General features: G+C 36.8%; 1 protein-coding gene across 1 annotated transcript in view; it reads left to right on the top strand.

The window, feature by feature from the left end:
* The window catches only part of FREM2 (FRAS1 related extracellular matrix 2), a 123,910-nt gene that overhangs the window by 56,059 nt on the left and 49,229 nt on the right, over positions 1–18,622 (top strand). Inside the window, exons 3-6 of the mRNA XM_042014230.1 lie at positions 6,502–6,648; positions 8,818–9,048; positions 11,740–11,865; positions 12,734–12,985. Coding sequence (XP_041870164.1) covers positions 6,502–6,648; positions 8,818–9,048; positions 11,740–11,865; positions 12,734–12,985 — 756 coding nt within the window. The remainder of the gene's footprint in view (positions 1–6,501; positions 6,649–8,817; positions 9,049–11,739; positions 11,866–12,733; positions 12,986–18,622) is intronic.

Here is an 18,622-nt window from a genome sequence, read left to right as displayed (position 1 = left end):
TTGTCTTAAGTAAAGTTAGTGACTTCAAAAGGAATCCCTTTCTGTTCTTGTTTATATCAATAATTTTGTATGTTTTCTGTTTTTTAATCTGCCCTTGCTGAGCAGGACTAAATCACCTGCAAAAGGTTGTAGGTTTGACATAGCTTAAAAAGGATGAAAGGCACCACAGAGGAGTTTCTCTGGTCAAATAATATTAAAAGTTAAATATTTGAGATTACCTGGTACTTCAGAGAATTACTCTGAAGTGAATTAAAAATAAATGTTAAATTAACCTGCCTGACATTTGTTCTGCGTCAGTCAATCGGGCATTTTATTTGTAGTATTGCCAGAACAGAAAAGAAACCAAAATTCAAGTCTCTGGAAGTAAATTCTTATTAACAAAAACCAGTTCAATCACTTTGACACAGAGTTAAAAGAATGCTTTTTTTTTATCAGTGCTTAGTGAGTTATAGCAAGTCGAGATGATAAAATGTAAACACTATTCCAACTTGTTTAGAGTAGGTTTTGCAAATAACAACAACCTCTTTAATCCCTCTCGCATACATTTTCCTCTTAAGTCTGTAAAATTTAAGATTTATGAGTTTGGACTGGGATCTGAAATGGAGAGGAATTTTCTGCAAAGACCGTGTTCAACAGCTAGAGTTGAAAAGTTCAATTACTTCTTCTTCAAAGAAAATTTGCCAATTTGGAACAAAAAACCAGTTTAAAATTCATTGTGAAAAATTAGAGGCCTCAGTTTCAGATGCTACCCACTCATGCACCCTGGTTTTAAGCATGAGAATGATTTTGCAAGCACTGAAATATTAGGCTTGTATGTAGGAATTTGCAGTAGGGGATTCTAAATGAAAATGTAATTTAGTGAAAGGGAAATTGGTCTATTCTTTTCCCAGAATAGAGGAATTTCTTAAAATAGTACAATATGAAGTGAGATAATATTTTGGTTGTAATTATATTTCTCCTGGCTCCTGTTCTATTGTAATGCCTTTCATTTGTGAGGTTGCAGTACACTTTTCTGTTACTACTCCTAAGTTGACCGGGGCTTAGGATGTGTCATGACCCTCAGATTTAACACTTTGTCTGAGTAGGCTTTAAATGAAAGTAGTTTTCCTATGGGCTGATACATGTGAAGCACTACTGTAAAGGTATAAACCAGAAGAAAAGTCCCCTATGTGACAGTAACGAAGCTGGTTGAGCTAAGCCCGTTATTCTGTGAGCTGAAGAAATGAACTTTGCTTCAGTCCAGCCGGAGCCTCTTGGGAGAAGTTGTCTGGCGCCACAAAACAAATTAGTAAGGAGAGACCTGAAAACTATTAAGTTTATTTTAAGAATGTGTTGTCAGAGATCTAATAAATTTACTTGTTGCTGCAGGCCATGCATGTATGAAGCCTTAACTAATCCAGGTGGTGTTTGTTTCCTTCAGAGGGAGGTGCAGGGTGTGGATCTTTAGGAAAAAGGTGTTGTGCTTTAGGTAATGTGGGCATTGTTTAATGATAGACGTGACAGCTTGAGTGGTATGTTTGGGTTTTCTCTGTTAATACTCCCAAGGCAATTTAAATTAATTTTATCATGCAAAGTTAGTTAGTGACTACACAAAGTGCTAATTCATTTAATGACAGCATGGAAATAACTTTATAGTAAAAGAATAGTTCTTCTAAACTGAATAGATTTCTTTCATTGCTATGTTTGAATATTACAAAGATTACTTTTAAAGTGATTAAATTTACAAGTTTACCATATTGCAGTTCAGGACCAGTTGTGTCTTTGAGTTTTCTCAGGAGCCTCCTTTATCAAGAAGACAACTCAACTGGGTTTTAGTTAGCCATACAGACTGGTGGGTTGAACACACTCCCGTTACATTCAATGGAGTGGGTCAGATCATTCCAGAGGGTGATCCAGCTGTTCATATCAGATGTACCTGCAGTTCCTGAAGGTGTAGTTCTTTCCATTCATTATGCCTAGACAGCTAGCTTAAATGAAACATACACTTTTATAGAATAACATTACATTATATGAATCCTACCTTTAAAGGAGGATCTCTTGGAGGATCTCTATGGCAGATCACTTGTCTTCATCTGTTGTGGAACAGGAGCCAGTTGGTTATGTTCCCGTGCTCTGGGACCCAAGCAAAAACATACTGTGTTTTGCCAGGAGTGGTTATTCACTGGAAATATTGAACTTGTCGACTCAGAGTTCTTTTCTGCTCAGAAGCAGTGGTCATACAGCACAGTATCCAAAACCAGCAAGTGGATCTTTTGGATTCCCTAGAAGTCGGTTACAAACTAAGTACTTAGTATCCGTAAAGGCTTTCAAACATACACAGTGCTCCAGCATCTTTTTTGGTGATTCAGATTGGGTTGCTCTTTTTCCACTTTGCTCTTTCCTTTGAAAACTCATAGTCTCTTGGTGCAGCCAATAGAGTGACAGTATCCTGACTCCTGGTGAACTAATTTGTACAGAGCTGATTTCTACTGAAATTATTTTAAGGCTATGAAATGAAGTGGCTGAAGAGCCGGTGGATATTTGCTTCCACAGTTTTTGTTAATGAAAATCAGGTTAATCTCTTAATCAGAATCCAGTTAATCTCCTGTGGGAGAACTGGGCGTGAACTTGAATTGGGAATTCCTTAAATTGACCCAGCATGGATCTGCAGACTGCACTTGGAGGCATCCTTAGGGACGCTTAGTTGAATTTTATGAGGATCCAGATTTAATACACACTAGCTAACCTTGACATTCATGTCTAGTCTCTCACTTCCCCTTCCTTTTTGTAACAAAGCAGCTACATGGTATTCCTCAGATACTTCTTCTGGTACGTGACTTCAGGAATTTGCTTATTCCGAGCCCTGGCAAATGTGGCCCTTCCAACTTGTTTCTTGGGGATAGACATAAAACAGAAGAAAAAAAGAGTTACAGAAACTACTGAAAGATGGAAATTGTCTGCAGTTCACTGGATACCAGCAATTATACTCCAGGCAAGCTAAGTCCACAATGTTGGGAAATGTGTGTTTTCTCATGAGAAGTCAGAGAAAGCATTGTTTTAGTCCCTAATCACTAGGGGCTAGTTTAGGGGGTTCTTTTTGGCTGTTCTGCAAATATATTGAGTTACAGTGGCAGATAGAGTGCAGGAGGGTGCAGAGTTCAGCAAGCTGTTTTAGTGATTGGGTCTATTTTAGTATACTTGAAAGACACAAAGGTGAAGCATTTTAAAGATTTTCTAATGGAGTAAAATCATTAGGTTATCTTATGCATTGTTAAAGTCAATTCAAAACTTTCTAGTGGCATATGTTTTATGCTGGGTTTACTTAGGCATTTCACTTCTGCTATTTTCATATGAAGTTATGGCAGTTTTGCAGGATATTCGCTTTCTGATGGTCAAGCAGTTGACTGACCAGGTCCTCTTCCCCCTCCTCTTTTATTCATGTTGTGTAACCGAAACTGGTTTTCCCAGATGACTTGATCTTTTTAGGAATTTCTTGTTTGATGACCTCTGTAAAAATAATATATCACTGTTTTCTAACAGGCAAACAGTTTCCAGGACTTCTATAAAGACCAGTTCCAGGTTACATCTATCTTTGACTTGTCGTATGCAGGCAAACCTTTTCAGAGGGTTTTGTCCTCAAAAGTCTCAGTCAGTCATGAAGTCACTTTGTGATTCACCTTACTCTAGATCCTTACCTTCAGCTCCTTACAAAGTTTTTAAATGTGTCTCACAACTCTTGCCATCTCATTTCTCATTAATATCTCACTGCATCGCATCCTTCCTAGCATCTTCTGATTTAGCACTGCTGCACTCAGATCTGTGGCAAGATTCAGGAAACAAGTTTTCATGCCTCACTTTAGCAGCATCTTGCCAACCACATCTCATTGACGCAAAGTTACTTTGGATCTACCTTGTTCTAACACTGCCCTCCTTTTTGTGTAGTTTTAAAAGTAATGGCTTCCCTCTCCGGACTTCTGATGTATTTGTATTGCCAGTACTTATTTGGGAGAGGAATAAAAGCAAAACTGTCATTGGAGTATAGTAGCTTAATGATTTGCCCAGCAGCTAAATGTCTGACTGTGCCTGAGGGCAGTGCTTGGGAGCAGTGCACAGTCCATCTGCTGATAGAAATATTATTGTAAGGCAGATACTTATTTTAATAGTGAACCAAATTAAAGTGGCGTGTACAATTTTATTTCTGCAATTTTATAATTTCTAAAAGCTATATTTTTAATATTCTTTACAGACATTATGTTGTGTGGTGCTTGGCTCTACTATGTTGTAGCAGTTTCACCCAGATCAGGCATGGGGGAATTCATCTTACCCAGCATTAGATGGCTGTCAAAAATGTGTACAATGTAAAGCATCACAACAGAGTTTTTAAAAGCTGATGAGGAAAAATGCACATATTTTTGCATATTTTGGGGCAAAGCTAATCTCATTCAAAAATAGATGCCTAAATTAAGTCATAGCCTGACAAAATGCCTCTTTCCTGGGTTTGGCTGTAAAGAAAGTTTAGGATTTCTATCCCCAGAATAAATTTCTGAAATTAGGCAAGGTGTATCATATGCCTCCTGCTCTGTTTTCTCAGAGGTCTGTAATAATAATAATAATAATAGTAATAACAACAATAATAGTAGTAGTAGTGGTAGTAGCTAATAATAAGAAGAACAGCGGTTTTATTCTTTGGGACAGTGGACTGTGAAATGGCTTGTATAAATAAGAAAACATGTCTTCTGAACATGAAAAAAAGCACAAAGTGAAGACAGATATTCTGAAATACCTGTATTCTTTTCTTAAAATTTTAAATCTGATGGGTTTGGTATTGCGCATTCTAAAAGGTGAACATTATATATTTCAGGGACAGAAGTAATTCTGTAAAAATGGAGGCTTACTGTAACCCCCCTCTAATACTTTTTTGTTTGGTTGTTGGGGTTTTTTTATTCTAAGAAAAAAAAATAGAAAGAAACAGCTGAAAGCAAGAAAAATAGGTGAAATGAAGACAATACAAATCTTTTGTATTGTCTTTCTTGTGCTTTATTTCTTCCTAAATTTCATTCATAAGATACCTGTATGTAAGATGTAGACTGTGTGCCTTTGCCCACAGCACATTTAACTTTTAAGTTCTTTGGATAAAAGAACAAATTATGCCAGATTTTCTTTTGCTTTCTATCCTCTAGTTAGAATACTTTTGTCTAAAAGGATGCAAACTCTGCTAGAAAATTTTCCTTTACCTGGGCAGTTTCAAATATCTGACATTGTCATTTCTATTAAGCTCATGCAGCAGTATTTCTTCTCACTAGTGGTACTAACAGGTTCTCTCTCGTCTAATAGACAGTAAATTTCCATTCTTTTTATATCTCAGAAACTTTTATCCTTCTGTTAAATTACGGTCAAATTGGGCAGTGTGTTCAAAATGGCACATAAATGACTTTTCTCACTGGATTAGAGAACAAGATGTATTCTGCTATGTTTGTCCCCAGAACTAATGGGAAGACATAACATATGGCTTACCTAATGTGAGTGCTGTTGTAGTTACTGCTGTAACACTATAGCTGCTGGCTCTCTGCGGTGCTCATTAGTTTTTGATATGTGTGTTTGTAGCCTTCCCCTTTGTCAGTAACAATAGAGATCAAAAGAGCAGAAAGGAGCAGGGTGAGGAGTGCAGGGAGATACTCCAGTAACCATTTCCCTCCTTTCGTTTACACAGTACCTTTGCCTCCACGTGAGATTGCACAACTACAGTTCCTGGATTTTTCTAGTAGGCAGGTCAATAAAGAAACACAGAGGCTTATCTCTGAAGCAGAGTGAAAGCATATGGAGTGGCTGCCTCATTTTTCAAGAATGGAAGAAACTGGAAGGGATAAACCAGCCTTCATTTGTCTCTTCCTCTAGTAATTAAGCCATGAATTAATTTAAATACTTAGATATGTCTCTCTGCTGTTCAGAGGAATTACTTTATTCACTGACTTGTGTGCAGAAGTGTTGATTTCTAAAGGAAATTTCTTGCACCTTTAAGATAACTGTTACCTGAACAAACCTTGTTCTGTAGCAGCACCTTGTGGGAAGGAAATCAGACTACAGTCTCTCACACAGGCCAGCATTCCCAGAAGACAGTCGCTGACATTGCCATCAATGAGCTGAACAGCTTATTTTATTGTTGCTATAGAACTTAGAGGAGTCCAGAGTAATAAAAAACACCTCCATTAGGATGATACACAGAAGGCATCCCAAATACATTCTTATTAATTCTTGATCTTCTTCTCTTGAGAAATAAGAAAATTAGGGTGCTATGTCTGTATGCATCTAAGATAAAATTTGCTCCTATGTACAGCAAATGTATTATGGCTGAGTTCTTCACCTGTTATTTCTTAGTTTTAAATCTTTAAAACCTTTGGATTGTGATGTCCAGATAGATACACATCTTACCCAGGATACAAGATTGTATTAAGCTCAAAAGACAAAGTAATCTTTAACAAAAAAGAAAGGTTATAATTATGTCTTTATAACTTTGTTTTGCAGGAGGCAATAAGCTGAAGAATCAACATTTTCGCCTAAACTGGGCATGGATCTCCTTAGAAAAGGAGTATTACTTAGTAAATGAAGACTCCAAGTATCTTGATGTTGTTCTTAAACGGAGAGGTTACCTGGGAGAAACCTCTTTTATAAGTAAGTTCACTTCTAACCTTATCAGTTGCTTCTATAAATCACTGCCCCACCAGTTGATATAATGTATCAATAGAACGGGATCGTATTATAGTTGTTTCATGCTAAGCAAACTATATTCAAAGGCATATGTTTATTTATTGAAGAGTGTATCTTTTATTATGCTATGCGTATGATTTCTTCAGTTATATAGAGAAATCTTCCCTTTTGCAGTTCTTTTTTGTCCTCTGCAATTAATTTTTGAATAAACAACGCAAGACACCGTCCTTCTTTCTTTGATTTGATTGATACCACTGTTTATTTGTTTCACAGAATACAGTTCCTGCCCTGATCTTCTTTTCCCTGAATTGAAAAAATACAGTTGTAGCAACCAGAAGGACAATAATAAACATATATCATTTTCCAGGAAGGCTATTGTGAGCTGGTCTGACCAGCAGCTACAAGCATTAGGCTCGTTTTCTTCACTCAGTGTTGGCAGTCAACTGAGGCTGATACAGGAGGTGTTGAAAACTGTTTGCAGTGTCTGGGGAGTGAAACAGTGAAAAAAAGGTTGTGTTATCACATTCTGCAACCTCACACCTGTTTCTAGCTTCTGGATCTGTTCCCATCTTCTGATGCATTTGCACCAAGGAACATTATCCTTGTGCAATTTCACATTGAAACCCATGGTGAGCTTATACTGCTTAGATGAAACACTCAATTTAAAGCTGTTTTTGCAGAGATATGTAAGCATTTGCCTGTCAAGTTTCTGGTTAGAGCTTTTTCTGATTAAAAGTCTGAGTTTCAGGTAGTGAGATGCAGTTGGGACACCTATTTTGGCATGAGATTTAGGGGATATAGACCTTAACTAACAGGATGTAACTGAAAAGACTGTTTTGAACAGTGGACTAACTTTGATAATATATTCCTTTTAAAGAAAGAAAACTAATGGAAGAGATAAATTAAATACATAGTTAAGGATGTATGGTTTAAATTAATTACTATACTGAATTACAGATACTGATGTGGCTTCTGATGCTTCAGATAGAGTGTTTACAAAATCTTCCACCTATGGATTCAAGGTCAGTTTCAGAATTGAGCTGACTGAAAATTCAGCAAAACCAGATTAACTTGCCTCTGATTACCTTAATCCTGCAAATGGAATTGCAGAATTGGAAAGAGCATAAAAGATACTGGTCAAGATGATTACTGGCCTTTCTGGTCCATATGCAGTGCCAAAGTGGCTGAAGGTTTATAGGTTATATAAAATATTGGCTTTGACTTAGGATGAGGCAGAAAGACAGAAAAGCAAGGTCTGTAGGGAAAGGTGATGTGTTTCAATACATTAAATAGTGCAGCTGGAAGAAACAATCAGAGAAGGGAGAAGTTTTAAGTTTTTTTTCTGAAAACCTGAGAAAAGACTTCAAGACTTCAGTGGTACTGTGGGATTTAAAGAAGGCCAAATGCATGAGTTGGAGACAGTTCTGAAATACTGTCTCATTTCCATGAGGGTTTGTCAGACAGCCTTAAACTGTGAGTGAAATGCCTGTGAAAACCTGTTTTAGAGCAGTCTGAATCTGAGGGTGGAAGGCCTGTGCCACCTCTGTGGATTGAGTTGTTTGAATTTTATCCCATGGACTTGCAGCTTCAACTTCACCTGAACTTAATGATTGTCATTATGCAAACACTGAAATAAGAAGTAATAGCTTTTTAAAATGCTTACAGTGATGGCAATGAGAGCAATGGTTCAGGTTTTGCATCTTCTTTCATTTTTATTCAGTACATTTTCCTTTGTGTCATTGTGTTTTCCTTAGCTTTCTCTTTAAAGACTGAACTTTCCAGGGGTGTTTTTATTTTTTCTAAGAAAAATAAGTATTTTCTAGGGTTTTGAGCAGGAGGTTATTTAGATGTTCTGGAAAAGAAGATAACCCAGAGGGCTAAAAGGAGAGAGAAAAGTCTGTTGTCCCTTTTGGACATCCGTAATTGAATTATCGGGAAATGGAAACTTGATTGTAACTTAGGAGAATGTAGTGTTTTTCCACCTCTGTGTGTGATACCCAATATAAAACTGATTTAGCTTGAATGTTCCCAGGCTGTGAAAAGTATATTTTTCTACATGTTTTTTAAAGATGACACAATGGGAGAAATATTACCAGTGATGTTTTTAATGACCTGAATTTCTGATTTTAACAGGTATTAGCACCAAAGATGGAACTGCCAAGAAAGATAAAGACTTCAGAGGAAAAGCCCAGAAGCAAGTGCAGTTTAATCCTGGTCAAACCTTAGCCACATGGCGAGTACGGATTTTGAGTGATGGTGAACATGAACATTCTGAGTCCTTTCAAATTGTTCTTTCTGAGCCAGTCATGGCAATTCTGGAATTTCCTGCTGCATCCACAGTGGAAATTATTGACCCAGGAGATGGTGAGAACCTTTCCAGAACTGTACTGGCAATATATGCTATATCAAAAGATAAACTGAAGGACAAATACTGTGAGTAACACTGGATACTAAAGGTTACCTGTCCTCAGAATATTTCTGAAGACAGATTTTGGCATCAGGTAGCCATTTTTCCTCTATCATTTTAAGTGCTTGATGAATAGCTAACTCAGGTAGCATGTTTTTATGAAATACCTGCATTTTTTTGTGATATGTTATTTCCAGGGGGGTTGTTTGTTTTCATTTTAGGCATAACATGTTATGTGTTTGCAAACAGGACGTAGCTGCAGAGTTGGCTGGAGGCTGACTTGATTTACTCTGCCATGAAAATTCATGTGGGAGAGGATGGTACAGGAAAATCTAGGCTGCTTGCTCCCAACAAGTTTGGGTCTTGGAGCAAACTATTTGCATCAGTCAGGCCTTAATATCAAGCTGAGAAGCTCAGTAAGTGTAATGGTCATTAGACCAAGTGTAGTTCACGCTGTGTCAAGAGCATATAAAATTATGGGTGAATATAAACAAAGAAATAAACTGATTTTAAAAAGATTTTAAAAAGAGGAGCTAGAGCATGCTCTGGTTGCTTTGTATCTTTTCAGCTGCATCCAGACACTTGAACCCATGGGCTGTGGTCACACAGAACTGTCCTTAAGAAATCTTTTAAGTCCTGGATGACCGTAACAGCTTGAATTATATAGTCTTCCCTAACGAACTTTTGAAGAGTGTTGAGCATGGAAATTCTCAGAGGTGTCTTAGTTCCTAGTTACAAATACAAGTTAAACCAGAGCTTATCTCACATCCATATTTAGTCACTAAGAAAAATAGTGCTTAACTTTAAAAGCAGCATGTATGAGACACAGAAATAACTTGAAAATGTGTTAATTCCTTTATCTTTTCTATGATCAGTAAGATAGCAGAATTCAAGGTAATTAGCAAAGTCTTCTTTTTGCCAACAACAGTATTTTATATTTCTTACACTAAGATAAAATTTTTACAATCCCAGAGAATTCATAGTAATTATACATAAAGTGACATTGCATAGGAGAAAATCAAATGCACGGCTGCAAATCAAAGGATATCTACAGGAAAACTAGAGAGAGAACTTTGAGGGGGAGGACTGTGTTTCCTAACAGTGTTTTGAAGCTGAGGGTTTACCAAGCTCACTGAATAGGAACCATCAAAAATTTTATTCTGCTTCCAGTGAAAAATTCATTGATTTGAATGGTGTCGTTCTAGGATCAAAATAGTGAGCTTGTTCAGAAGGCTGTACCAGCCTCTTGGTGTATGGGACATTAGTTAATGTTTTATTCCAAATATAGATTGCATGGGGATGTGGTTTTTTTATACTAGCTGTGATGGTGTAGCTCATTCTCCTCCAAGCTTTTATGTTGTTCATAAGGTCTGTTAAACTTTTATAGTGCCATTTTACTTGTAGTTGAATAATTATGAGAAAGAAAGAGAGAGGAAACCGAATAAATCAGATTCCTGCATGTTTTGGAACGTTAGAGTTTCTCATTTTGCCAACTAAATTCTAAAGGGAGAAATAGAAGGAAAGAAATGTTGGGGGTTTTTTTTAGGGCTGCCTTTTGCTTTACTTTAAAATGAAAAAGTAGGGATCTGATATTTTTCACATTGAATTTTTGTCTTGCCAGAATAGTGAGTAGTCTAGATCTTATCAAACCTGAATTACAGCATTTTTAAGGCAGGCTTTTGACCTTAAGTCATGCTAGTAGTAGTTGGAGAAATAAAACCTGGAACATGTTTTCAAAGAAGCCACCTGACAGTTTTCAGAACACTGTTTGCCCAAGTACTGTGAAGTGATGAAAAATTTGCTTTGTGCAGTCAGCTGATACCACTTAATTTGATATTACACAGAATTATATTCTGTTTAGGTTGCAGTCACACTAATGAAACTGTAAAGGTGGTTTATAATTCTGTGCATAGCCACCTTTTGTTCTTGAGTTTTTGAGAGAACAAGAACAAAATTGATCCTGAATCCCAGTAACAGCATAAAACCCATCAATCTGATTGTATGAGTATAAAATAATGAAAGAGTTCAGAATATATCTTGGTCAGTTTTTTTCCCAGAAAAATGGTCTGATATTCCTTGGTATGATACATTTTAGTGTGAGATTGCTCCTCAGACTTCACTGGCTGTATTGGCTGGGTCTTCTTTGAGTAAAACAGGAGTGTAACCAGCTCAAATCAAATGTTCAAGTCAGAGGAAGATGTCAAGAGCTCAGCCTTGCTCCTCAGTGCCAAATGATTTTCATGGTTATCTTGATGCAGTAAGTTAAAGAATGGCCTTGGTGAACCACAACCTGTGTGTGAGCTATGCTATTGATACTTCTGTAGTTAATAATTAAATAACCATGGAAATAATAAAAAGATAGACTTTGTGAACAAATTCTCCAAACACTGTCTTGCACCATTAACCCTAGATAAACAAATCAGTCACGTTAGAGACGACTTAATAAGGACTTCTGAATACAGACCTAATGATCTGATTTTCTTTTCCATTTCTGAAATACTAAGAAACTCTACTTCTCTCACCCTCCAGGTTTTACTTAAAATTTAGTGGCATTGCCAATAAATGCAAGTTACTTGTTGCACTTTAGAATATTCAAAAATGCTCTTAGCTAGTGTACAGGTGACTTTATGAGCTTCTTTTCTTTTCAGAATCAACAGTCTTTATTCCTCAGTCCACCTATAGTATTGAAGAAGATGTTGGTGAGTTATTTATACCAGTCAGAAGAAGTGGAGATGTGAGTCAGGAACTGATGGTCATCTGCTACACACAACAAGGTAGTAGAATCTACTATAGAATAAAAAAATAGCAAGAGTAGAAAAGAGACAGAAATTTTAAAATACTTATTCCATCTATTTTATAATAAAATTGTTTATAACTCTGTTAATTACCTTTTCATCTAAGTATCTTCAGTCTCAACTGGAAATGTATAAATCTCTGCAATCTGTCTAAGAGTATTACTGAACAGTTTAAAAATCATCATGGAGAGGTGAAGAGGATCTGTGTTCTTTATATGCAGCCCCATATATCTGAAAGTGATGAGAACTGAAAGCACTGCAGTGATTGCCCAGGCTATCCTTCACTTGTTTGTATCTTGAAAAAAATTATACAAAATAATATTGCTTAATTGCCATACTTCTCCTTCATCTGCCTTTCAGTCTCTTACTAATTATATGTGTGCAGGGCATGGGGTTTCTACACCTGTGGTTTTATTGTTATTTTTCATCTGGAGGGCTGAAGCAATACTTTATGTAAAGTGATCTGGAATCCAAATAGTTTGTTCTCATGAAATTCCGTCTGTTCTTTCACTGGTATCTTCCATACGGGTAAAATATACTAAGGGAGTTAACTGGTAATCCTCACAGGGGCTATTTTGTCAGTCTGTCTCTTGTGGTAGACAGTATTCCTTCTGACTGAAAAGGTGCAAATTATTTGAAGAACCACACTCTTCCATTGTATCATATACAGAAGTAGCTTGTCCATGGATCTCAGAAGCGTGTCCATGGACCTCTGACCTTGTCCACAGCCCATCTTATCACCAAAAAGTAAATAGAAATTAAAAGACAATGAAAATAAAATCCGCCTCTGTGAGGAGATCCTTATAACCATGGTATGTATAGTGGCTGTTTTTCTTTTTTGGCACAGGAACAGCATCTGGCACTGCCCCAACCTCTGTACTTTCCTACTCTGACTACATATCCAGGCCAGAGGATCACAACAGCGTTCTACGTTTTGACAAAGACGAACGTGAAAAAATGTGTCGGATCGTCATCATAGATGATTCCTTGTATGAAGAGGCTGAGACCTTTGATGTGTTTCTGAGCATGCCCATGGGTGGAAGAATTGGTGCAGAATTCCCAAGCACTCGCATTACCATTGTGCCTGACAAGGATGATGGTAAGGTATCATATAATTGAAATGATATTCCCAGTTCAGGGCAGAAACTACAAATAACGTCACATTCAAACCCACATGTAGAAAATGGGGTTTGTTTTCCTTCCTGGTGGTTAAAACACATGCTACTTCCATCTTGAGATTAGAAAATACTATTGGAAGGCTATGTAGGTTTTTGAAAGTGGTTAGTATTGCTATTTTGTTGTTTGAGGAAATCACATGAGCAGTGATTCAGAGCAAGGAGCTGCAACTTTCCCTTCTGTCACATTAACAGACATAATCCAAGATGTCGCCTTGCATGGGCAGCCTTGTTTCTGTGATTCTGAGGCGGTGTCCACAAAGCCTTTGGGCCCACTCAATCATGCTGCAGAGGGCCCCATTGGAAGCCCTCATGGAACAGCAGCCATCTAGCAGCTCCTAAGAGGCAAGGCCTTGATTTGATGCTGCATTTAAATTTCTGCCTAGATGTGCCCATGTATGCTTCCTATGTCTTTTTAATAAAGTAAATATTCAAATGACTGTAATGTTGCTTTCAAAATAGTCTCAGTAAGGAAACGCTGACAGAATTATGGCATTTGTTCAACTGGTTAATAGCTCTGAGATACTGCTTTGAAAGGGACATGTCTGGTGGTGATTAGAAAAAGATGTGTGACTAAGGCTGAGTAGAATCAGCACACTGTATCACCAACTGCTTTCAAAACTACATGTATTATTGCTGCCTCAAGCCTCTCCTTTAATGCTTCAGCATTGGTGTGACAGTTCTTTTTCTAGGAGAAGTAGCATAAAAGCTTCCTGGTACAATTGCCCTCATTTATGCATGGAGTTAGGAACTGACATCTCAACTGTAAATTCTGTGATAGGACTACTGATAAGCTATTTTAGTCTTCTCTGTGAGGCCATAAACCATCTATTGTGACACTGTCATATTTCCGAAAGACTAATGGGAGGAATTACATGGTACAGTATTCTTTGAAAGTCTGATGCCAAAACAGACCATTATTATCAGCACAGTGATTTCTCTCTAGGTAAGGATACAAAAGGCAGCTCTTAAAGGCAGGAAGTCCACACCTATCTAATTGCCTCATAAATACTCAGACTGCCTGAAACTTCTCACCTGTAATCCTGTGACAGAGGTGACTTTGTTTTCTCTGTGGAGCATTTGGGTAATCATATAGTGTTAATGACTACAACAGGTTGAAAAAACATGTCATGTAAGGTAAGAGAACATATATTGAATGCAAGCCAGAATAGAAATCTTTATCTGACTTTGCTATTATAGCAAATACAAATTTATTCATTTAGGGGCTTCTACAACAGTTTGATTTGTATGAATAATTTTGGTGAATTCATGAACTTCAAAGTTTGTACGTAGCAGAGTACAGAATATTTGGAGAGTAGCTATTAAAAATATATATTCACTAAGAAGCTGATTACCCAAATTTTGAAGGTGTTCTGACTGCTTAAAATATATATGAAGAGTTTGGGATGGAGAGAATGATTCTCCAAGACATTATTAGTTAATATCAGAGATGAGCTGAAATTAGACCATCTAACTTCAATGGGGATCTCAGTGACTCCCAGTCACAACACAGTATAAAACTTAGTATTTTATGAAACTTACACAAAATATTAGGGAAGTTAGTGAGAAATCTCCTTTAACACTGCCATTAGAAAGCAGAAGAAGTAATTTCGTTTGTGTACCACTGTTCAGTTTTAAGTTTCTGCATTTATGAGCACAAATTGCCTCAGTGCTATGAACTTTTATACACAAATTATTTTTAACGAAGACTAATCTTATGGGATTTAGTAAAAAGCTGGGGAAGTGTTTGGGAAATTAGAATATTTTCATTATGTAGCAGCTGAAATAATCTATGTTGGTAGGAGTAAACAATATTTGGGATATTGAAAGATAAGAGGTCTTTAAAGGATAGATTTAGAATAATTTTGCAAACATTCACTTGTCTTTCTACATCCAAAATGTTGCATATGGGTATTTGAAATGATGTAACAGAACTCCTTTTTAGCTTTCTGTATCAGTGGAAGAACTCCCACAACGAATTCCAGAACATGCAAAAACTTACCAACAATTCACTTACCAGTAAAATTTCCTACCACATTCTTTTTAGTCTGCGTAAAAATATAAAGCATGGCAACAGAAAAGTCTTACGTGTTTTGTTTCATCTGAGATCTGTTGCACTGTCTGTTCTATAAAAAGCAGAGTACAGACTACCGAGTAGATAAATTGTAAGTTACACCTTGCATGTTTATTTATGCATTCACACACACATACGAATAAATATATACATGCACATGTTTATGTAACGTGTGAACAATTTAGCACCCTGGCAGTCATGATTGAAATTCTGCATAAATAAGCAAAGGATTTTAAGCAGCATTGGTCATTGTTGTTTGCAGTGTACAAAATTAATTTTAGTAAGTTCAAACAGTGTGGTATGTGAAAGAAAAAGAATATTCTTTAGCTTTTAACAGTAAAATTTAATTAATAAAATGTCTAAGATAAGAGGTTGGTAGAAGCTTTAGCACAGATAAATAATAGCCTATCAGCTGTAGTAATGCTATAATGCTAAATTCTCTGGTCCACTTTATTCTCTACTTCACATCAACTGATATGTTTTTTTCATTGTTTGTTTAAATTCATCTTCTACTTAACAGAGTTTCTTTGGACAAATGTCACAGTATGTCATTAAGTGATGTCTCCAAGTACTGTGACTGGATTAACATTATGCTTTGACTTCTTCAGGTCAAACAATAGAAAGAGCAAAGGTCAAAGTTTAATAATACTACGTGAGACCTTTCCTATGGAACTCAAGTCAGCACTAGCAACATCACCTTATCTCCTCTGGCATTCAATGCAAGTTTATTAGGAAACACTCACCTTCAGTACCTACCATCTAACTCTTTTATTTCTAGAGAATGCCCTTAGGGTCTAACTAAAATGTCATAGTTGCTGTATAATCATGACAATAAAAAAAAGTAAGAGGCATGCTCAACTTTCTAGTGAGCTACAGTGTATTCACTAAATTCCAGGCAACTGAAAAGTTTAATTGGGGATTATACAGATTTTGCTGCCAAAGCAAAATCTGGGAAAAAAATTGTAGTGTGCAGAACATGCACTGGTATATATTTATATCTTGTGAATGGTGATTTTCAAATTGGTGCTGCTATTGGGACATTTCCTAATTTGAAAGGTACTTTTCCTGATAGGTACTGAAGTTAGATAGAAAAGAAGAAAAGGATTAGGTTAATGAAGTAAGCAGCAGAATAAGCTTCACATGAAAATCTTGTATTCGAAGTTACACATGCCACTACAGTTAAGGCACTAAAAAAGTAAAAACATGATTTGTTTGAGTCAGATGTGATAGTTACTAATGGCAAACCATGGAAGAAAAGCATGCTGGGGAAAGACCTATGCAAATCATCCACTTCTGGGGTGGCACTAATCTCACTTGGTATTAGCCTCTATAACTTTAGACATCTGATTCAAAGAGGCTACACCAGGATTCTTCTATGGTTAATGAAAAGAGAGGTGTACTCCCAGGAAACATCCCATCCTAGGACAAGTATCTAAACTCTTGAGGTCAATCACCAGGGGTACCTGGTGCATCTGAATACACTGATTTATGAAAGTAGATATAAACCCTACTTCAGAAATTTAATTTGCCAGTCAATACAAAGTTGTAAGCACTACTGAGCATGAAGGAAGGACTTTTTTTCCAATTTTGTTTTAAAACCATATATACTATGAAATGCCATAAAACAACAAATGGATATATAGCTATCCTGCTTCATAAAACAATTATGGTTTCTACAGAAAAATCTGAAATAATCTGTTTGAAATCTAAAAAAAAAATGCTGAAGAGTATATGTATTCTAAATAGGTATTTAGAAACTCAAGCATTTTCCATACTGATGTGAACTTAAGTTACCAAATCTAGCCAGAACTGATGGCGTGAACTACTTTATGCATCTTAGGGATTTCGAGGATGAAGAGAAAGGCCTGAAGAATTTGAGGTCAGTTGGTTGGTTCAGGACATATCTGTCCTGCATAGAGAGCACAGAGCTCAGCATAAAGCTCATTTGAAGGCGGCACTGTATATAATAGATAAATATTATTCACCTAGGAAAAGGAAGGTGAGGTTAATGTGCACTTTTCATTCCCCTTGGAGAGAGGAATCCTGGAATTTAGTTTAAGACTCATGAAAACACTCAGACCCTAGTCTTCCATGGAAATGCCTTAATCCTCAGGCACTTAGTAACTAAGCTAGATCAGCCTGGAAGTGCCTTCTGTTTTTCCAACTGAAGTGGTGACTCTGAAATCTTTTCATAGAGAGAGAGAAAAAATGAGATCTAAGTCTTTTGTTAGTATTCATCTGGGAATGAAGAGCCTGTAATTTGGTTCCATCACTAACAGTGTTGCTGTGTTGTGTGCAACAAGTCTGATACAAAATGCTTTAACAAGGTTTGAGTCAAAGCTCTGCTTTTTCGTAATCCCAATATTTTGACTGCTGCCCTAATTTAGATTCTTTTTTAGTTACTTGGGTTTTTTTGTTGTGGGCAAATTTAAAACTCTTGGTTTGTAATCACATTTGGAAATCTGAAGAGAAGAGGTGTGGTGAATGGAGAGCTGGAAGTTTGCACCTAAGGGGAAAATACAATTATTTTGTTTGCTGCACATTTTTTGTAAGAGGCTGTCTCCCCATGTGATTTTAATTCCATGCTACTGTATTTAGTGTTGCCATGAGAGCACACAGCCTTACATCCAGGCTGACAAACAGTCATCCTGCCTTAGTGGAATTGTTGAAGCCTCATGCTGATCACAGCAGGAAGTACATTAAATACATTTGTTCCACTTCGTTCGCATTAGACGGGCAAGAAGCTGCTCAAACTTCTTCTTGACATTTTTACATCAAGGCTGGGAAAGCAAAGGACTCAGGTTTATCTCAGAGGTTTGCTGACCATTATCTTTACACCTGCTCAACAGAATCACTCATACCAGCCACGTGATAGAGGGTAGCACTATCTGGGAATATTTTACAGACAAGTAAACTGGATGATGGTATCCTAATGCACAAAGGCAATGTTAGAGGTCAAACAAAACAGATTAATTATTTAGTCTTCTGGATATTTCTTAAAACACTTGCTGTCACTTTTCTTACACTTAATTAAATTTTGAAAATCCTTAGACTGTGTTCTGGAAATTGGTAGCCACTAACACTTGTCCAGCTACCTCGGAGTAGCAAAGTACATATTAATATTTTCTATCAATAGCCTGAAAAGTCAATGCTGCAATGTTACATTATAAATATACGCTTTGCATTGGCTCCTAGCAGGCAGACAGTTTGAACTAACTCTCAGTATGTGTACTGAGCCAAATTTACAGCTTATGATAAATAATTATTTTATTAGTAACAGAGTTTATCAGAGGAACATCCTTATCTCACAAGGCTAGTTGGAATCTCCTTATTTCCATTGGTCTCCAAGGCAGGCAGTCAGATGTGCCGTTCTCTCTTTGCCAGACCTTAAACTGAATGGGTGGTTGATTGATCTTGGTTGTCAACATCTGCTACTCTATTTGTCCAATTTTAATTACAATCTGAGCACTACAAGCAGAGCATGCGC

This window comes from Corvus kubaryi, unplaced genomic scaffold (assembly GCF_017639235.1).
Source record: "Corvus kubaryi isolate FWS band 111438036 unplaced genomic scaffold, C.kubaryi_AGA036_p1.0 split1-65, whole genome shotgun sequence".
Classification (NCBI taxonomy): Eukaryota; Metazoa; Chordata; class Aves; order Passeriformes; family Corvidae; genus Corvus; species Corvus kubaryi.
Note: the sequence above shows the minus strand (reverse complement) of the source record. Positions and strands in the feature narration are given on the sequence as shown.